Consider the following 23,463-nt stretch of genomic DNA (forward strand, 5'->3'; position numbering starts at 1 on the left):
CGGGCGGAAGAGAAATAAAGTCTATTGCCTCCATCTTCCCCATGGTGTTTGGTGCAATAAAGATATTATTCTCAGGGAAGAATCACTAATTTTTTTAAAGGTCCTTTTTGTCGTACATCTCCTGTACTCCCTGCTAGTATGAGTGGACTTAATTGTGGCTCCAATCTTTACTGAAAATGCCCAACACTCTTTGATTCAACAAGTGACGAGGGAAAAAGCTATATATGTGTCGAATCAAATGCACCTTTTCAAGGCGCCTGACCCTGATGGATTCCAAGGTATTTTCTTTAAACATTTTTGGTATATAATTGGAGATAATGTTGTTCAACTTATTTCACATGCTTTTGTGAAGGTAACTTTCACTCATTTCTTTCTGAAACTCTTATCGCATCAATTCCTAAGGTAGTCCACCTCTAAAATTTTAAGTAATTCATACCCATTAGCTTATGCAACACTATTTACAAGCTTATTATAAATATTATGGTTAATAGACTGTGTCATTATCTAAATTTGATAGTTTGGCCCTTATGAGTAGTTTTTTGTCTGATAAAAGGATAATTGATAATGTTATTATCCTCAAAGAAGCAATTTATTCTATGCGTAAATATAAAAAAAAGTTAATACCATGTTCAAAATAGATCTTGAAAAAGTCTATGATCATGTTATTTGAGATTTCTTAAAATATTGTTTGAAGCGAAATGAGTTTCTTCTCATTACTATAAAGTTGATCATGCACTATGTAACTAGTTTCTTTATGTTTATTCTTTGATATGAAAGATGACTATCGAATCTTGTTCCGACTAGAGGATTATGGAAAGATGATTCCCTTTCACCATATCTCTCTGTTATCAACATGTAATTCTTTTCAGAGACAATCATCAGGGCAGTCAACAAAGGTCGTTGGAAACTTGTCAGGTTATCTCGTTATAGACCCCCTCTATCGCATTTATTTTTTGCTGATGATGTTCTTCTTTTTGTGAAGGTTAATAACTCCCACTAAGAGATTATTTATGACATCTTCAATCATTTTTCCATGTTTTTTGGCATTAAAGTGAATGTTGCTAAATCAAAGGTGTTCTTCTATGCTACGAGTAAAATATTTTTAATTGTCTCTAGCACATGTATCAAGCAAACTCTTACTCTAAAGACGTATTTAAGTTTCCTTATGTTGCATGGTCATCTTCAACTCAAGGACTTTGAGTTTCTAGAGGAGAAAATTAGTCAAAGGTTAGCATCTTGGCAACATAAATTGTTAAACAAGGTTGGTCGTTTGAATCTAGTTAGGTTTGTCATGAACTTCATCCCAAATATATGCAGTGGCTTGAATACTTTGGCCAATTTGTGATTTTATTGATAATATGACTAGATTTTTTTTTGTGGAAAGATAATTCAAACTTTGGTATTCATCTCGTTGAATGAAATAAAATTGCCAAGCCTAAAAAATTGGGTGGTCTTGGGATCCATAAAGCAAGAGAAGCCAATACTTCTATGTTGGGTAAGCTGGTTTAGAATCTCCAATAGAAATGTGATTCTCTATGGGTCCAAGTTTTGAAGCATAAGTATGTTAGTAAGTAAATGTTCCTTAATATGAAAAAGAAACTGAGATCACTTGAAATGCAATTGTGAAAGTACTATCTGCTCTTAAAGATGGTTTTGAATTTATATAGGGGGATTGAAACTCCTCTTTTTGGTTTTTTAATTGGTCTGGGGTAGAGAAATTAGTGGAGCAGGTTTTCTAAGTGGATATCCACGATTTGAAAATGCAAGTGAATGATGTTCACTTAGATGGGAATTGAAACTTCAATTTATTATATACTAATATTCTTTCGGTTGTTCGTGACCGCCTGGAAACGCTTCTCATTTGTTTTAATTCTTTGGTGCCTAATAGGTTAACATGGAAAGACAATTTATATGATATCTATTATGCTCGAAATGATTATAACTGGCTCAACAAACTTGAATTTTTTCAAAATACAACAGACAATAACTCTTGAAAGTGGGTGCAACATATTCCAGCTAATGAGAAGATGAAATTCTTCTTTTGGACGATTTTACATAAATTCCTTCCTACGAGATCAATGTCGTATGATCGTGGTATGCTCCAGACGAATCTTTGTCCTATATGCAATCAGGACGCTGAGACGACTCTACACTACTTGAGAGATTGTGAATTTGCTACTCGCTTTCAAAAATTTATTGGCTTATTGAACCCACTATTCTTCCAAGAGGATAGTTTATATGATTGGATTAGATATGACATTAGTGATGTCTCTATATTTTAGGCTACTTGCTGGTGGTTGTGGCGCGCTAGGAACAAACCGTGTCTTGCGAATGAAGTGATATTTTCTTATACTTTGAAACTCATCACAGTGAATCATGGTAATCTGTTAGCTAAATGTTTCTCAAGTATAATATGTCTCATCCAATGAGAACGATTACAAAGAATGCACACAAATGTAGTTGTATGTGTTTGAATGTTGGTGTCAGTAACCTTGGTAATCCATGTGTCTCAGATTTTGGTAGATTTATTCAAAATTCAAAATGTTGATGGTGCTTGGGTTCACGGTTTTGAGGGTGATATTGGTTACTACACCATCATTCATGTTAAGCTGATGACGCTATATAGTGGTTTGTGTATGGCCTGAGAACTTGGCATCAAAGACGTGATGTGTTATTCTGACTCTAACTCTGCTATCAAACTTATCTTATAAGCTGTTAATGTTTGACATCACTATGTTGCAATTATTCACAATATTAAAGAATTTATTTCTATAAAATGACGAGTTCAAATATTTCATACTATTTATGAGAAGAATGCTTATATAAACTATTTAACAAAAACATGAAATTGATAAAGATGCACCATACTAATATTTTGTGTAACCTCCTATTGAAATCATCCCTCCTCTACGTGTTTTTTTTCTTTTCACACTTGTACCAAAATAAAATACAGGCAGTTTAGGAAGAAGAATCTCTCACATTAAATATTCTATAAAAATTGGAGAATTTCTTACTCCACCCCATGGATCTTTCACCCACCATTGATTTTCCAAAATTGCCCCTCTGCTTCCGTGGATGTACCTCCAGAAGCACCATTTTGTTGGTTTAAAGTTGTTTTGATCCGTAGATGTACATACGGAAGCTTCCGTAGATGCATCTACGAAGCATTTGATGTTATATTCGCGCCAGACTCTTCCTTTCCCCATTCTTCACTTTCTCATTGCTAACACCTGACTTTCTCTCAAACTCAAAAATCAAACTTCCAAACAACTTCATTTCTTCCTCTTGAGTTCGGCCAGGAACTTCAAGATCAACTACCAACATATTCCAACAAGTTCCAAACTACATTTAATCGGTAAGTTTTCGATGTTTTGAATTATTTTAGAGTTTTTGAAAATAGAGATTGAATTTGATTTTTAGATGTAAAAATGATTGAGTAGTGTAAGAAATAAGGTTTAGCTATAATGTAGGTCCTGTTTCAAGTGTAAAATTGACGATCAATCCATTAAAAATGAGTTTTGAACTCTCTGCAATAGTGACCAGGCGCCATTGTTGCGTTTTGGAGGTTTCAGACCTTCCGTAGATGCATCTACGAAAGAGTGGAACGTTGGGTCATTTCGTAAATGCACCTACGGAAGAAACTCATTTTTTCAAATGTAGGACACTTCCGTAGATGCATCTACGGAATGTTCTGAGCTGATATATTTTTTTCTTTTTCTTGTTATAACTACCTAGTAACTTACTCGATTTTATTAAATCACAATGCAGACATTATGGCCGGCCATCCAGACAGAGTTATACATGGGAGGACTGCACAACATGCATCTATTCGGTGTGAACGGGTGCGTGTAGTATCACAGGTGACAGATGGAGCTGCCGTTTAAGCTGATGTACCTGCTACACCCGATGTACCTACTACACCTGTTCCAGTCGGGCCGTCTCCATCTGTTCCAGTTGACGGAGGCCTCAGGATGATGCAAAGGGTTCCTCATAGATGCCTGCCACCCGCAGACGTCGACGAGACAGTTCTTCTACATTTGTGCATGTGCCAATGACAGGTGCTGCAGGATCTTCGGTGCCATCTGTTGAGCTACGCGAAGATGATTCGGTGTCGGAGCCTGTCTGGTACCCGGGGGTGAGTCTTATAGATGCGTCCCTACTGACAGGGTATGCAGATCATTCGACTAGGCATATCTGGGAGAGGGAGGTAAATTTTATTTGTTTATTATTTATTATTTTTTATTCATTTTATGACTTTGCTTAAAGATAACAGTGTTTTTCGTGGAAAATTTTAGGAGAGGTTCCACCTCTACGCCTGGAAGACTGCCTTCTCTCGCGCAGCCTAATGAGATGTGGTTATGTGATGCACTCATAGCCGTGGTTCCAGACGATTCATAACGGGATACTGATGGCATTTGTGGAGAGGTGACATCCAGAGACCTAGTCCTTTCATCTTCCTCACGTCGAGATCACCATTATTGGCCGACAATTTATACTATGTTTATTTTTGGTGTACTATTTACTTATTGTCTTTAAATTGCGTTACTCTGATTGACTGGAATTGACTTTTTCATTATTGTTATAAAAATTGAGTTTTGGAGTGAAATGTATGTGATTTTAAATAATAGTAGACTGTTTCGTAGGTATATCTACGGAACATTTTGTTTTAACGCATTTCATAGATGCACCTACAGAAAGAAACAAATTTTTTTTAAAAAAATATACTTCCGGATGTTGTGCATCTACGAAAGCAGGAGGCAAAGATTCAAGGGGTCTATTGAGAAATTCTCCAAAATTATTTTAATAAAAATAATAGCGAGCAAATTTTGTTTATTGTACTAATTAAATAAATTGCTTGTGTGCATTTTGTAAAATCCTACATTTTTTTCTGAAAGAATAGTCACGAAAGGAGGCACAAGCTTTTTCATTCGATTCATTTCTGTAGAATCAAAACGGCGTAAAAACCAAATCAAATCGCACCGAACCTTCTGATCTGAGAGAAAGAGAGAAAAACTTCGCGATGAGTTTCCAACGCGCAACCAAACTGCTCTCATCCATCGCATCGCGCCGCCAACAACTCCGAAACCTATCCTCAACGCCGTCGTCACCAGCGGTGTTCGTCGATAAGAGCACGCGCGTGATCTGTCAAGGAATTACCGGAAAGAATGGAACGTTTCACACGGAGCAGGCAATCGAATACGGAACGAATATGGTTGGAGGTGTTACTCCGAAGAAAGGCGGAACCGAACATTTAGGGCTTCCGGTTTTCAATTCCGTTGCGGAAGCGAAAGCTGAGACTAAAGCTAATGCTTCTGTTATTTATGTTCCTCCTCCTTTTGCTGCTGCTGCGATTATGGAGGCGTTGGAGGCTGAGTTGGATCTTGTTGTTTGCATTACGGAAGGGATTCCTCAGCATGATATGGTAGCTTTGTTATTCATTTCGAGATTTATTTATTTCGCACTAATTTTTGTTGTTGTTTTTGTTATAATTACTGTGTTGATTGATCTAGTGTATAGATGGTTAGGGTGACCTTAATTGCATGTCGCTATGTTACTTGTTTTGAGTTATTTATTTATTTATTTGGCATTGTGAATTGGTTTTATTTGCTGTTATAATTGTTGTGTGTGGATTAATATGTGTTGATTGATCTGGTGTAAGATAGGGTTAGGGTGACCTAAAGTGCATGCTGTTGTGATATGAAGCTCATTTGCATTGCATGACACTGACAGAGAGACATCGATGACACAGAGACACTGATAATAGTTTGAGAAAATGAGTGATTGAATTTGAATGTAATCGTATGTGGCCGATTATTATAGGGTTTGTAATTGTTGTTGTTGTTGTTGTTATAGGTTAATATATGTTGATTGATCTAGTGAAAGAAAGGTTTATGGTGGTTGGCACATAGACACTAATAATAATTTGAGAAAATGAAAGAGATTGAATGCATCTACATATTATTTTAGTTATCAGTATGTGTAAGACACTGACATGATGCATCAGACATGTCTTTGATCTGAAGTGTAAGTGTTAGATAGATTTTATTTTAGTGATATAATTGCAATAATGAATTAGGGTGGGCTGAAGTGTTTTGTTTCACTTGATTGTATGTATCACTTGTGATCTTTTTTGTGAAATCTGTAATGAGATTAAATTAAAGGTTTTTTGTTTTTGTGATTTGAATTTATTTTTTTTTGGTTTGAGTTTAATGATGCTATAGTGACAATTTAAATAGATATGCAATTATATTTAATTTGTGAGTGTAAAAAAGTTCTAAAATGTAATGTTATGGTGTCAAATCCCCGGATTATAATAAGATGACTGTGCAAATTTGTTTAAGCTTTCCAATTTCAATGTATATAGCTATAAAGACATACATTTTTTTGGTTCTATTTATTTATTTTGGTTTGTATTCATGGAAGATTGGGATTAGATTGCTCATATACGAGCCTTTGATTTGGTTAGACTTTCAAATTTCAATGTAAATAGATAAGAAGGCATACAGTTTTTTGGTTCTATAGTTTTTGGTTTGGTATTGATCTGTTTGTTTATTTCTGGAAGACTGGGACTAGATTGCTCATGTGTGAGCCTTTGATTTGTTTATGGCTTTTGACATAGTTGTGCAATAGCCTAATGCATTGTTTCATGTTGTCTTGTTTGAATTCGGGTATGTGATGGATGTAATTCAAGCTGATTGATGCATTTTTGTAATTAATTTTTGGCTCTCTTCTACTTGTATCAATCATGTGGCTGAAGTTAAGACTTTTTTTATGCCAGGTACGGGTTAAAGCAGCAATTAACAGACAATCCAAAACTCGTTTGATTGGACCAAACTGCCCTGGTATCATCAAGCCTGGGGAATGTAAAATCGGAATCATGCCAGGTTACATCCACAAACCTGGGCGCATTGGAATTGTTTCTCGTTCTGGCACTTTGACTTATGAAGCGGTGAGTTCTTGTTTTTGATGTTGGGAAGGCTGTTGATTTGTGTAGTAGTGTATGAGACAGTTTTCTTTAATGGCAGCCATGCCAGAATGGCGTGGTTTGGCCTTCTTCCATTTTATGCCATCCGTCAACTTTGGAGTGAGATTGCCTTATATCAAATGTGTGCTGATAAGATTTATTTGTTCAAATTTTGTTCCCTGTTCCCTCTCCTCATTGGTGATGATGCCTTGGTGTCAAGGAAATTATTGACACTTTCATATTTTACTGGAGTTGGGTTTTTCTGTGTTAAGCCTCTTTTCTTACACTTGTGAACAATGTACTGTCATTTTATGCTTAAAAAAATCTCAATTTTCATTCATCTATTTAAATTTATTTGCAGCTTTCAAAATAGACAACTTTTTCATGTCTTTTATTGAGTAACGGGCTTATCTTGGCAGTTATTACCATATGAGATTTTATTTATTTACTTTGGTGAATACATTATGATGGTTACCCGTGGATAAACCTTGTATTTGTTTGTAATCATTCAGGTTTTCCAAACAACTGCTGTTGGCCTTGGACAATCCACTTGTGTGGGTATTGGAGGAGATCCCTTCAATGGAACAAACTTTGTTGATTGCCTTACAAAGTTCCTAGCGGATCCTCAGACAGAAGGTGCGTAGTCACTTTTTGTTGTGTCATGTGTATATAATAATATATTATCGTGTTAGTTTATCCCTAAACCCATGTCCAAGTCTTCTCTGCATAGTTTCTTTTCCTGATGAATTATTCCTGTAGGAGTTAATGGAATGGTTGGTTCTCATTACTATATCTGTTTGTGTAATCAGGTATCGTTCTCATAGGAGAGATAGGAGGAACTGCAGAAGAGGATGCTGCTGCACTGATTAAGGTTCGTCTTAATTTTTAGTTTTACATTGTCTAACATGTTATAATCATAGAAACCACTACCTCATCATCATTCATATTTCTCTTTCTTTTTTTCCCAACATATTCTTAGAGTTCAAATCCTCATTTCCCTTCTCTCTACCAACTGCCCCTTCTGCTAAGTCCATCTCTTCTCTTCCTCTAATTGACTCCACCTCTCTCCTATTACCTCAATTCCATCCTTACCCTCCACACCTACTTGTCTCCTCCTTTTATAGAATGCAAATCCTCCTAGATCGATCTTAATTCAGGTTAACACCTAATTGTAACTTGCTGCCTTTTATTCTGTACTAAGTACTTTTTTTACATTAACATTTAGATCAATTGATCTTATTTTCACATATGTTCTTCATAATGCTCATTAATGATAATCAGTTGTTGCGGTAGTGTACTAGTGTGCCTGTTAAGAATCCCTACTTTTGTCCTGGGTTTGGTTGTAGGGGGTTATGGGCATGGAAAGGGCTGTTTAATGGGAATGATGTGAATCTTCTTTTGGTGAATGAGAAGTTAAATTTCATTTCATTACGTGTTGTTATCATTACGTGTTGTTATCTGGTGAATGGTGATATTTATTTGAACTGGATCTTTTTTGTCTACACGGAAGGAAAAAAACAAACACATGCTATGGTATCATATTTTCTTTTCAAAAGATTGAGTATTTAATTGATTTTACGAATTCATTTGCAGGAAAGCGGGACTGAGAAGCCCATCGTTGCATTTATTGCTGGATTAACTGCTCCCCCTGGCCGTCGTATGGGTCATGCTGGAGGTACATTTTTGTTTTCTTATCCTCAGATGGAAAATATCACTTCATTATGTTACAGAATTTGTGATTAAAAATATTGATCTAGAATGTTAGCATGGGAAGATTGCATATTAATCCATGTTAGGTAGCTTTTATATAAACATCCTAGTTATATGTGTTTTTCCAATTAGGACTCGTCTTAGGATTTTATTTATAAGTTGATTTTACTATTATGAGGATATTGGGGGTAAATTTTGTATAAGCTCTATATACAAGCTGTTTTTATAACCTATTCAGGGACTGAACAATTTATAGGCATATTATAAACTACTTTTCAAAGCTCTTCTAAACACTTAAATAATTATTTACTTTATAAGATAAGTTTCTAATTCTAAACAAAGCTTTTTCATATTACACTAATTGCCCAACTTTGATTTGTCTGTGCAGCTATTGTGTCGGGTGGCAAGGGCACTGCTCAAGACAAGATCAGCACTCTTAGGGATGCTGGAGTCACAGTTGTGGAGTCTCCTGCTAAAATTGGAACTGCCATGTTTGAAATTTTCAAGCAGAAGGGGTTGGTGCAATAGTTTGGGTTAATTTATTTTCATTAAGTAACTTTGATTTTGATTTGACTACATGGTCAAAATACTTGATTCCCATTGATAATAATGGGATAATTTTTCCTATTTTATTTTTCAAAAATACAAGGAGGCGCCTTAGAATAAAATAATTCAAGATGCTTTTTATATTTCCGGAAATTTGATACATTCCAAATTGAGTTTCAGCTTTTGTGGCGCTGGTTTGTAAACACATGTAGTTAGTTTTCAATGAATTTCCATCTACTTCAGTTTGAAGTGTCTGCAAAGTTGGTCAGTTATGTGATCCAAAATGTGTCGTCCTGTGTGGTTTCTGGCAATAATTTTGTCTGCGTTGATGATTATTGTATTGATAACAATTGGATAGACCGTTTTTCTTAGAAAGTCGGATGTAACACGTTATGACTTATGAATAGCGCAAAATTACCTGATGTTTTAAAAATAATGTTTCTACCCCTTGTGAAGATTCAAAACTATTCACATCAATGATTACAAAATTTGTCATAGAACCAATTGTTTTCAAAGATACAAATGTAGAACTAAATTGACCAAATACATTATACGACTTCCAATTAGCTTCCAATTAGGTATTATCCTATTAGACAGATTTACCGAGAATAGTAATTCTTACTAAGATGTTAACTACATTCAAGCAATTTATACTCCATTAAATCCAAAACGTATTCATTTCAAGTCACGTTACTCCAAATGTTAATACTTGCATCATCGTAAGTATAAAAAAACAACAAATAATGACTAATATTCTTTTAATATATGGATAAGAGATGTTGAGGGAGCGGAGAGTACGGGTAGCTACAATAAGCTCCATGACTAAGGCGGATTCAAAAAATAGTCTTTTAAAAGATATTTTTATAATTTTTTCATTTTATTCAAACTTTTTTATATATGTAATTATTTATTAAATCATTTTAAAATTAGTTTATTTAATGTTTTTTTGATATGATAAATTTTAAATTGTAAACAACTTTTTAATTTTAGATAAATTTGTTTAAATATTCTAGTTGATATTCCTTTAAATTAAAATGAAACAATAGTGCTTACTCTCTAGCTAAGATGAGTAATAGCAATATAATAAGCTGAGTCTATTTTGATAATTGACCAATTATCAAAATAGACTAAACTTACATTTCCGAAAAATTGGTTGTCAAGTTTAATATATTGGCGTTTTGTAGCTGCATTAAAACAATACAGTGGCCCCAAATTTCCAAAATTATATTTTCAGACTATTTTTTTTACAAAAGGTGTGATCACTTTCGCATGTATTTCTTTTATTTTCTGATGTCCAAAAATATATTTTCAAATTGCCGGATATTTTTGAAATTTCGTAAGATCATTTTTAAGTATATAGGATGCATTAAGAAATTTTCTTTTTTATTTACCGGTTTAGAAATGAGTTATTTTAGTGAGATTTTTTTGCCATTGTGATACACTGAGAGGTGCAATTTTCAATCTGTAGTGCAACTATGAATGTGCAGCAATCATTTAGGAATATCTAATTTAATGTTATTATTAGTGATTAAATTTTTTTAACTGATTATTAATGATCATGTGAATTTGAAATTTTTTATAAAGTAAGTCTTTCATTTTGTTTTAAACAAATAGCTAAATTTTAAAAATATTTATATACTATATTTGGTTTAAAATTTTAATTATATTAATTCATCAACAATTTTATATAAGTGAGACTATTTTTTTTTAAATATAAACTAAATATCCTCTGCGTATAACTGTAGAGATTATTTCTTCGAACTTTATAAGATCATAATAGACAGTAAACTCTCTCTAAAAATTTGACACCGTTGTCTGTCTTGAATTGGATTCGAACTCATGCGTTCTCAGAACTGAATTCGAACTCCGAATAGAGTATTTTATATGAAATAATATCTTGCCAATTAAATTATAATTTATTTATTTTTACATTTAGTCTTAATTTAAAATTTTGTATTTATTTATTTTTATACTTGGTCTATTGTGAATTTTTTTTTATTGATTGATGAGAGCCAAGGTCCAAAAACGAAAGAGATAACACTGTCCTCAATCCTCATAGAGGAACTACCAGTTTTATCTGTAACATAATGCATCAAAATATTAAAATGTAGTTCTCGAAATATATTTCCGGATGGACCACATTATTAAATGAGTTTAATGGTTATGTATTGATAGTGTAAAAAAGTTTTACACTGTTATCCAATTAGAACATGACGTTCTGCCATGTCATACAATTTTTTTTTTTAATTTTCAGTCTAAGTTGTCCTGATTCATGATTGTCATTAGTTGACAGTGTTAAACTATTTTACACTGTCAGTGCATATGTTTTTTTCCATATTAAAATGTAGTTCTGAAAATATATTTCTGGACTGGTTCTTTAACAAAATAAATGTGTAATTCACTTACGCATGTATTTTGTGTATTTTCGAGTGCGTCCAAAAATGCACTTTTGAAATTTAGAAATATTTTTAAAATTTCACGGGTTGCACTAGAGATACATGTGGTGTATTAAGAAATTCTCATAAAAAAAAAAAGGTATTTCTTTTTCCACCTCTATATCTTCTTAGGGACTTCTGGCGTGATTCATTTTTTGTTTCCAGAATTCGGAGATACATCTTCGAATGCACTATATTTCATTTTCTTAGAGGTGTTTTCAGAGATGCATTTTCGAATTCACTTTTTTCCCCAAAATCATGAGTGTTTCGGATATGCATCTCCAAATAAACTTTTTTTTTTTTTTTAATTTTGGATTTTTCAAATATGCATCTCCGAATTAGGGAATATAATTTATCTCACGATAAAACCCCCCTCATTCTGTCTCTTTGCAAACTTCAAACTCTCCAAAACCTTAAACACCCTAAAACCCTTAAATCTCTATATTTTCAAAATGAGAATTTCTTTTCTGACCTCCCAACCTTCTTGGTCACCCCTAGCGAAAAAATACTAAAATACCCCTAAATTTCGAAAATGCATTTCCGAAATAATTTTTTTTCAAAATTTTCCCAGAATTCGGAAATGCATTTCCGAAAACATCAAATGAGGGTGTTTTCGAAAATGCATCTCCGAAAATACCCTTTTTTAGAGTTTCGGAAGTATACTTCCGAAAAAGCTCTTGCTTTTCCCTATTAAACACTCGCATGGTGTATGTGCTCCAGTTTCCTTTAACTAATGCTTGTGCCCATTTAATCTTTTTAGTATCTCTCTCAAACCAGTGAAAAAATCATTGAATGTAGTATTACAGTAGTTGATAATAAGTATTAAAGATTATATCCCCTTTTTCTTCTTGTTTTGTTTCTTGTTTTTACTAGTTCTGTATTTATTTTTTTCCTCTTCAACAGACAGTTTCTCATAGCAATCATAGCAATCGGTAAAAAAAATTCTATTAAAAAACTTTTTGGACATGGAAGCATATATAGTCTCCTTTATACTTTATGAAAAAATAATTTAGGAAAGGTATTTCATAGTGAGGTTCAGGTTCGGTGAGGAAGAAGGGTTTGTTACTATTTTTTTTCCTTCGGAAGTATACTTCCGAAATCTCAAAAAAGGGGTGTTTTCGGAAATGCATCTCCGAAAACACCCCTCATTTGATATTTTTCGGAAGTGTATTTCCGAATTCTGGGAAAATTTTGAAAAAAAATTATTTCGGAAATGTATTTCCGAAGTAGGGGTATTTTTGGTTTTTCGCGGGAGGTTATCCCCATAAGGAGGTGAGTAAAGAAATTCTCTTTCAAAATTCATTTCTAATCATTTCCACAATTCATTTTCACTCATTGCAACTAAATTCAACACATTTGAGTAAATTTTTCTAAATTCCTTTTTTAACTTTGGATCTATATAATAATATGATTAGGATGATTTAAAGTTGGTAGGTTGAGTATATTATTGTGAAATGTTTGTTTGACGTAAAAGATTATGAAAATTTTGCATTTTTGGGTAATTTTCATATGAGCTACAAAAATGAATGTCGCATGTAATTTTGGAGGTGCATCTCCGAAATATTGGTTGAATTGTTTTTAAATTTTTTTTTTCAAACCTGGCCTATTCTTGTCATTATTCTTTTTCCAAGACAAATGTTTGACAACCCGGACAAAGTTAGACTCGGCAAACCAATGCAAACTGCTTCGGCTCGGCGTGATAGAGCTGAGTAGACTGCGAGGGATCGCGAATGCCGTCGAATACCGCGGGAGGAAGTGGAGGGACCAACTGCTTCGGCTCCCAGGAGTCTTATATCTGTGCGTCCTCATCTAGGGATAATGAGGAGGCACCTGAGGAGGTACATGTTTCTGCATATGAGGAGGTTCGAGTTCCAGCATCCGAGGAGACTCGTGTTCCGACACCCGTGCATGTTGTAACACCCGAGGCCGAAGATGGTGAAGGGTGGTTACACTGCATGTAACAACTGAGGCCGAAGAGGGCAAGGTTGGTCGCCACATCGAAATGAGAGGGATCTTGATGCTGTGCAGGTATGGGACTCCATGGTTAAAGGAGTGCATATAAGGATTGATAGGTACTACCTATACAAACAAGATGCATCTTCTTTTCGGTAGCTTGTTTCATAAGAACTCCACAGTTAAGCGTGCTTGACTTGGAGCAATTCTGGGATGGGTGACCTTCTGGGAAGTTTCTCGGAAAGCGTGTGAGTGAGGTCAAAGCATGCTGAAAAGACCCGTGTTAGTTTGTAGGGTCAGTCGATCATCCCGAAAGCAGTTTGGGGTGTTACAAATGGTATCAGAGCCAAACCTCTCCCAGTACGATGTGGTTCGAGGACGAACCATGCGGAAGTTGGTGGGCATGTAACACCCGAGGTCGAAGATGGCGAAGGGTGCATGTTATCCCGAATTACCCAGGAGGGCCCTCTGACACCTCTACCTTGATGTATTTGTTTCCAGTGGAGAGGTATATTTATTTTACTTTTTTATTACAGTTTTACTTTTTTATACTTTTTATTACAATTTTACTTTTTTTATTACACTTTTTTATTACAGTTTTACTTTTTTTTATTACACTTTTGTATTAACACCTCAAAACATATTTATTTTTTTTATATTTTACAGGAACAGGCGATTCTAAAGTCTGTGAACCACGCTCGCAAAATATTCACTCTGGATCATCCTACTATGAATTGGTTTAGGGAATGCCATTATTGCCTCCGGACTTTCAGGACTTTGTTGTTCCGGTTACAACACAATTAGCCACGAAATGCAGGGAACATTTGTAGAGAGATGACACAAGGAGACATCGTCTTTCCACTTTCCGGTTGGAGAGATGACGATCACTCCGCATGACGTCGCCTGTCTGCTACTTCTTCCTATCCGAGGGAGGCTCTTTAACCACTCCCGCATCACTCATGATGTTGCCATTGAGTGGATGATTGAGTATTTGGGTGCTCAACTGGAAATGGTAGTTAAGCAGTGTTCTTCGACTAATGGGGCACATGTGAAGTTCTCGTTCTTGAAGAACCTTTATGACGACCACCTTATTGCAGTAGCTGATTTCGAGACTGATGGCAATGACTTCTTTGTTCAGTATCACCGTTAGTGTGCTTTGAGGTGTTACTTAATGTATTTGGTTGGCACATCCCTTTTTGTGGATAAAAGTGCTAACTACGTGGATGTAACATAACTTCGATACTTCATGGATTTGGATGCACTCGTGAGTGATTGGAACTAGAGGACCGACTGTTCGGTATATCTATACCAAAAGCTGAATGAAGACTCTAATTGGAGGATGAGGCAATTTATAGGCTCTTACACGCTACGACGGTACCTTTCATTCCCACTATTAAATTTATTTTACTATTAATAATTTTTGCTTACATGTCTCTTATATGTTACTTCAAGGATGAATCATTTCTCACTTCCACCGCATTCATGAATATGCTCTTGATCTTGACTATACGGAGGTTATGCTGAGGGCTGTCGTGTATCTCCCCATAGAGCGAATCAAGATGTGCTGCCGTTCTGGGTGTATCTCGATCAGACTGTTCATGATGACATCCTATGGACGCCGTTCAAGGATCACATATAGATTGTCCCATTCGACGACATTTCCTTATACTATGGGTGACTGACACGAGGGACCAACACTATGGCCAGATATCTACCAAAGCGATGCATGCGGCTTTGGCTATGTCCAGATCATATCTAGATCTCCATCTCAGGATGCTCTAGACACCATTGTCCACCGGGATCTCGATGAGATCTTTGATGATTGAGAGCATCATTTGGTGCACAAGACTATCAAATGATGTCGATATTTAGCACTTGGCATTATGTAGAAGGATACGTGACATGGTTTTACACAGTGTCACACCCTATTATAAGATCAGATGCTCTTGGACGTCCACCTAGGCCAACTCATGAGGAGATTTTGGAGAACTAGCAGGCCGTGACCATGCCACTGATGTCTTGCCGATTTGTCAGCGGATACACGTGATTGAGCGGGAGACTTTGGACTTAGGGATCATTGAGAGGGGAGGTCCTGAGGCGATGACCATCATGGAGAGGGTGGTTAGCGAGGCAGCGACTGCGGTGGGATCAGGAGACAGAGGAAGGGCCAGGGGGGGTGAAGATTAGACATACGCAGTAGACTATGCTTTTTTTAATTCCAGAATAATTTATGTATAATATTTTACTATTTTCAGAACAACATTTTGTGCTTATAGTTTATTATCGCTTGATATTGCTTGTTATCGTTTGTGGTTATTATCATTTATCATTTTTATTCTGTTCACGTTTTTATTATCGTTTTAATCAATCTAATTCCGTATCAAAACTTAACTTTGATGAATTTCTATAAAAAAACACTGTCAGGGGTTATTTCTAGGGGTGGCAAACAGGCATGCTCGCCCTGCAAAAGCCCGAAAAAAATGGGGCGGGGCGGATATATTTGAGAGTGCGTGTCTAAAACTTTGCCCCGCCCCGCAAAAAAGTGAAGGCGGGGCGGGAAAATTCCGCGGGCATTGAACCTTTTAGGTCTAAAAATAGTAAAATTGTATGAAAAAGCTCATGCCCGCAAAAAAATGGAGCGGGACGGGCACATTAAAGGGAGCGGACCTAAAATCTTGCCCCGTTTCGCAAAAAAATGCGGGTAAAACGGGTTTTCTCCGCGGGCGGACCCGTTTTGCCACCCCTAGTTATTTCGGAGATACATTTTCGAAACACCTTTCAAACGCATAAATGATATTTTTGAAAATACATCTTCGAAAACACCTCTTTAATATTGCATCTCCAAAGAATATTTTGAAATTTATCCCTACAAAATAGAAAAAGAAATTTCAAAAAATAGAAGCCTTAGACAAAGGCAACTAGGGTCGGACATGGTTTGAATCTTTGGATACTTGGAATATTTATGAGTTAAAAGCTTTAAAAGTGATATTTAGAATTTGGAATATTATATTTCTTTTTGACTCAATATAGAATATGGAATATTATAGAGCCCAACTTTACAAGCACAATACTGTATCCTTTTGAATATACACTAGAAAAAAAAAACACCAAATTTGTCTTTTAAAAAAAAACCCTAATTTTGTATCATTGAATACATTTTCAGACAAACTAGACGTTTACCCGCGCGATGCGCGGAAAGTTTTATTAAATTATTATTGATAAATAATTATTATTTAGATAGATATAAATATATTTTTATTGATATTTTATATTGAGTTTGTTTTTTATATAAAAAATTAACAATAGTTTAATAGATTACAATTTATAAATATATATTCAATACTAAGAATGTATTATAGTAATATTGGACTTTTTTTAAATAATGTTTTTATTCTTATACCACTCATCTTTTATTTGGAAGAAGTCTCAATCTCCCACATTATCTATTAGTTCATAATATTGAAAAAAATACCATTATTAATATAATTCTTTTTAATATTAATATATCAACTTAAAATGTGAATTAAAATATTTAAATTAATATTATATAAACACATTCAATACAAAGAGTTTATTAAGGTATTACAATTTTAATTTATTAAATTGATTTACACCATATCAATATTTTCATGAGTCGTTGTCATCTCCCCAATCAGATTTAGATTAATAATAAACAGAATCACATCTTATCTTATTAATAAAATATATAATATTTTTTAATTATAAATTCAATCTAAATTAACGAAAAATAAAATAACAATAATGAGAGGGCAAGACCTAACCCGCATTAACTTCTGACCTAACATAAAAAATAAACATAAAAATATATATAAACAAAAATAAATATATTAAATAAATTTAAGGAGTAAAAAAAGTAGAAAAGAAGATTTTAAATTTATATATCTTGTTCTTTTGATCCCACAAACTAACCCACCATGAGGTGTTTGGGTATTGTAGATTCAAAAATAAAATTTAAACCTGAAAAGCTTGAAAAATATATTATAAGACATTAAAAATTCAAAAATAAGATTCAGATCTAAAAAGAATACAAAATGAAAATTTTAAAAATACATACCTTTTATTCTTACCTAGAATAGAAAAAAAATAAACAATTGATACAAATAAAATTAAATATTTTAAATCAATGTATAGATTTAAAAAGGGAAAATTAAAATAAATACTACAATTTGCATACCTTGATGTCCTTGTAATCCATACACTAATGCACTGTAAGACGTTGAGATTCAAAAATAAGATCTAGGCTTAAAAAATTAAAAAAAAAAAAAAAAAACAATATAAGTTATTATAGATTCAAAAATAAGGTTAAAAGAGATATAATTTTTTTTCAAAGATATACATATTTTTATTCTTCTGATGTAGCCTGAAGAAAATAAATATAAACAATATATAAAAATAAACAAAATTAAATATTTTTAGTCACTGAATAGAGTGAAAAAAAGGGAGAATTTAAAGAAAATATCAAAAAATTTATACCTTATTGTTCTTCTAAATCTTGTACAGAAAAACTACATTTAAACAACACGTTGTTAATTATTAACCCTCTTGCATGCAAAAGGTATGTTATATACCTTTGAAATTTATAGCCATCATTATGTCAAAATAAATGTAAAAACCTTTTACTGGTATGAGTTTTATGCGTTAGAATTCAGAGTATTAAAATTCATATAATGTTACAATTAAATTACTCATTACCACTAAAAGAGTTACAATAAAGTGACTGCGTTAGAATTCAGAGTATTAAAATTCATATGATGTTACAATTAAATTACTCATTACCACTAAAAGAGTTACAATAGAGTGACTCACAATTAATTAATAAATAAAAAGTAATTAGAATTTATAGAGTCTTGCAATTAAATTATTCATTACAACTAAAAGAGTTACAATAGAGTGACACATAATTACTTAATAATTAATAATTAAAAAATGATTTAAGAACATATATATGATTTTCTATAGATAGTTTTTATAAATATTTTATTCTATTTTTAAAATTATTAAACAAAAAGTAAGAAAATATATGGAAAGATATTTTTTGACCACACATATATAAATAAAGATTTTATACTGTAATACCAATTTTTTTAATATATATATATATATATATATATATATATATATATATATATATATATATATTAAAAAAATTGGTATTATAGTATAAAATCTTTATAATTAGCTAAATATTATTTTATTTTTTCAAATCATATTATTTTACTATTATTATTAGCTAAATATTATATTATTATTAGTAATAATGGTGGTGATTTAATATTATTATTATATCTTATATATAAATCCAAGGTTGTCATGATGGCAACCCTAGCCACATGTCACCTTGGTAGTATCTTTAAACAAAATTAGCCACATGTCACTTTGACGGTAAATCTAAATAAAAATCTTAATTTTAACTTTTACTAATTTAACCCTACATTAAAAATATAATAATCATCATAATAATATAATATAATATTCAGTCACAAATATTAATAATTATATAAGTATGTAATATATAATATTTAACTTAAATTTTTATATTAATATAGTTTAAGAATTCATTTTTTTATACTTATAAAATTATGTGTTAAAATTATTTATATAAAATTACTTTATTTATATAAGTAATATAATTTATACAATCCCCTAATTCTAAATTTTATTATTTGATATTATATTAAATATAACTAATAATAATTATTATTATATAAATAATGTATAATAACATAATGTTTAACTAATAATAGTAAGAGATAATAATAATAATAATAATAATAATAATAATAATAATCATAATAATAATAATAATAATAATAATAATAATAATCTCCTTAATATAAATCTAAGAATGTCATCATGACAACCCTAGACACAAACCTAATCGTAATGCTTATTATTTAATATATTTTAGATTTAAAAATAAAAATAAATTTTTATAATTTTATATTTAATTAGTTTTGTTAAAAAAATTCCAACTATTGTTATAAATGATTAATAATATTTTAATTAAATTAAAAAATAAAATGATTGTATGTAATTTGTATGTAATTTGTAACAAAAAATGTTAAAATTATTTATATAAAATTACTTTATTTATATAAGTAATATAATTTATACAATCCCCTAATTCTAACTTTTATTATTTGATATTATATTAAATATAACTAATAATAATAATAATTATATAAATAATGTATAATAACATAATGTTTAACTAATAATAGTAAGAGATAATAATAATAATAATAATAATAATAATAATAATAATATTGATAATAATAATAATAATAATAATAATAATAATAATAATAATAATAATAATAATCTCCTTACTATAAATCTAAGAATGTCATTTTGACAACCCTAGACACAAACTTAATCCTAATGCTTATTATTTAATATATTTTATATTTAAAAATAAATATAATATTTTATAAAATTCAAACTATTGTTATAAATGATTAATAATATTTTAATTAAATTAAAAAATAAAATGATTGTATGTAATTTGTATGTAATTTGTAACAAAAAATTAAAAGTCCTTATTATTTAATTTATTTTAGATTTAAAATAAAAATAAATTTAATATAAGTTCATATTTTATTAATTTAAAAAAATTCAAACTATTGTTATAAATGATTAATAATATTTTATTTAAATTATATAATAAAATGGTTGGAAGTAATTTAATTAATCATTGGTATACAAATGAAATAAAAAAAATTTGAGTATTAAAAATCAATTTTTTTATATCTAAACCTTACTTATTTCATTCATTTTTTCAATCATTAATTAATTACTTTTATAAAAAGATCTAATTCTAATATAGTAAATTTTTTATATTGTATCCAAATATTAAAAATCTTACTTATTTCATTTATTTTTTCATTCATTAATTAATTAATATTATAATTTTTGAATTAATTATAATAAATGTAATGGATATCAATGTAATTATATTATAAATTTAATTATAATATTTTAGTGAATATAATGTTGTTTTAATATAGAATATCAATGCATAATTGAAATATAATCACCATTTAATTAATTAACCTCTCTATTAGAATTCTACGTTAACAAAACTGATACATTTATTTCAATAAAAAAACTGATACATAGTACTCATATTTACGTTAGCATTCATATAATATAATTCATATTTATATTACTTAATATTTTGTAACTTTCATATAGATATTAATTCATATTAATATTAATATTTTTATTATTCATTATAAATACCTCTTTTATTATCTCTCTTTGATCATCTCATCACACACGGGCCTCTCATCACACACGAAATTTTTAAAAATCAGTGATTAGTGTTGTTTTGTTGTTTGTTTATATTTCTTCTATGATAACTCTAACATTTGAGATTTTGAGTGGCAAGATGTCAAAATTACTATCAATGGTTAGTATTGTAAACATATCATCAAGTATATCATATTTTGTATTTTATTTTACATGATTAACTTTATGCTTTGTTGTTGTTTTGTTGTTATATGGATTACACCTAATCGCACAAATTCATGATTAATTGGGATAAAGTATTTCTTTGGTAAGAGACAAATTCATGATCAATTGGGATAAAGTATTTCTTTGGTAAGAGTGAGGGGTCAAAACCAGACAAAAAAAACATTACACAACAATATGCCTCGGGGTAGCATGTCCCTTAAGATCAACCTCACACGACTCTCTAACGTGCGGAAGACAATTCTCAAAAACTGTTAAAGAAGCATTAAAAGTACGTCTCGACTGAGCTAACACATTAGCACACCGATTTACCTCCCGATAACAATACAAAATATTAACCTTCCAATTCCTCTTCATCATATCTCAAATATACCTAATTAAAGGTAATTCTTTTTATCTATATTATGTTTTTTTTTTGGTTTATTACTTTTATATTATGTATTTAAAATTAATAAAAATATATGAATACTTTTATTAGTGTTTATCTCTAATAATTACCTTTTAAAATGTAATTTAGGAAGTTATTGAAGGTGGTGAGTCAAATTTCAAAGATGAAATGGTTGTTGCTAATACTTGCCAGACTCCAACTAGCAACTCACTTGGAGAGCGAAAGCTATGAGTTTGGAATCTTTAGAAACAATTGATCTCGAAGGTGACAATGCATCCATCACTAAAGAGTCAAAATTGCTATGTTTGAAAATAAAAGAAACAGAATGATTCACTCTCTTTTCGATTTGATGATTGATACTCTTTTTCAATTTGATTTGTTTTACGGCTTTTTTATTTATGTAATAACAGTCAAATATTTTATTAATAAATAAAAGATATTAGCCATGATTTTTTTATTAATAAATAATAAATATTAGCATGGATTTTACTTTATTTTCAATTATACACTTATAAATTTTCCTTCATTTCCATTTATTTGCAATTATGTATTGATATTTAAAACAACTCATTAAAGGAAAATCATATTCACTAAATATATTTGGCTTTAACACTCATAAAGTTTTTCTTTCTTTCAATTTATTACCAATTATTGTCTAAACTTTATTACAATTACTTGACTTTTGAAATTACTTCCATGATTAAAAAATAACTTTTATATAAATAATTTAAAATAGAGGATAAATAAAAATAAAAATATAATTTTAATATGTATTTATCATTTCTAAAATATAAGCTAAAGAATCTCTCTCTTCTATATTTCATATTTAAATTTAAATAATAAGTATAAAAAATTAATTTATATTATGAGTTAAATGTTAAACTCAGTATAGTTCAAGTAGTCATATTTTGTAAGAAATAACTTACTTATTTTAATATATAAATGAAACCATAATAAATCTTCTAATAACCTAAAAAATAATATTATAAATACTTTTTGTATTATTGTTTCACATTAAAAATTTAATAATATAATTGCAAAATACTTTAAATATCCTACAAGACAATTTTATATATAAATAAAAGTTAAATATCAATTATTATAAAAAATGTAATTATAAAAAATATAGTTTTGTTTCTAATATATCCGTGTTCCCCGTGCGGAGCAAAAAAGTAGAAAAGAAGATTTTAAATAAATTTAAGGAGTAAAAAAAGTAGAAAAGAAGATTTTAAATTTATATATCTTGTTCTTTTGATCCCACAAACTAACCCACCATGAGGTGTTTGGGTATTGTAGATTCAAAAATAAAATTTAAACCTGAAAAGCTTGAAAAATATATTATAAGACATTAAAAATTCAAAAATAAGATTCAGATCTAAAAAGAATACAAAATGAAAATTTTAAAAATACATACCTTTTATTCTTACCTAGAATAGAAAAAAAATAAACAATTGATACAAATAAAATTAAATATTTTAAATCAATGTATAGATTTAAAAAGGGAAAATTAAAATAAATACTACAATTTGCATACCTTGATGTCCTTGTAATCCATACACTAATGCACTGTAAGACGTTGAGATTCAAAAATAAGATCTAGGCTTAAAAAATTAAAAAAAAAAAAAAAAAAACAATATAAGTTATTATAGATTCAAAAATAAGGTTAAAAGAGATATAATTTTTTTTCAAAGATATACATATTTTTATTCTTCTGATGTAGCCTGAAGAAAATAAATATAAACAATATATAAAAATAAACAAAATTAAATATTTTTAGTCACTGAATAGAGTGAAAAAAAGGGAGAATTTAAAGAAAATATCAAAAAATTTATACCTTATTGTTCTTCTAAATCTTGTACAGAAAAACTACATTTAAACAACACGTTGTTAATTATTAACCCTCTTGCATGCAAAAGGTATGTTATATACCTTTGAAATTTATAGCCATCATTATGTCAAAATAAATGTAAAAA

At 30.7% G+C, this 23,463-nt stretch overlaps 1 protein-coding gene across 1 annotated transcript; it reads left to right on the plus strand.

The window, feature by feature from the left end:
* The first annotated feature begins 4,871 nt into the window (after positions 1-4,871).
* On the plus strand, positions 4,872-9,469 carry LOC131653319 (succinate--CoA ligase [ADP-forming] subunit alpha, mitochondrial). The gene is made up of 6 exons (XM_058923427.1): positions 4,872-5,422; positions 6,779-6,949; positions 7,477-7,600; positions 7,774-7,835; positions 8,558-8,639; positions 9,063-9,469. Exons 1-6 carry the CDS (start codon positions 5,021-5,023, stop codon positions 9,200-9,202), a joined length of 981 nt encoding a protein of 326 aa, XP_058779410.1. The 5' UTR covers positions 4,872-5,020; the 3' UTR covers positions 9,203-9,469.
* Positions 9,470-23,463: the final 13,994 nt, after the last annotated feature.

Source organism: Vicia villosa, linkage group LG2 (genome assembly GCF_029867415.1).
Source record: "Vicia villosa cultivar HV-30 ecotype Madison, WI linkage group LG2, Vvil1.0, whole genome shotgun sequence".
Lineage (NCBI taxonomy): Eukaryota > Viridiplantae > Streptophyta > Magnoliopsida > Fabales > Fabaceae > Vicia > Vicia villosa.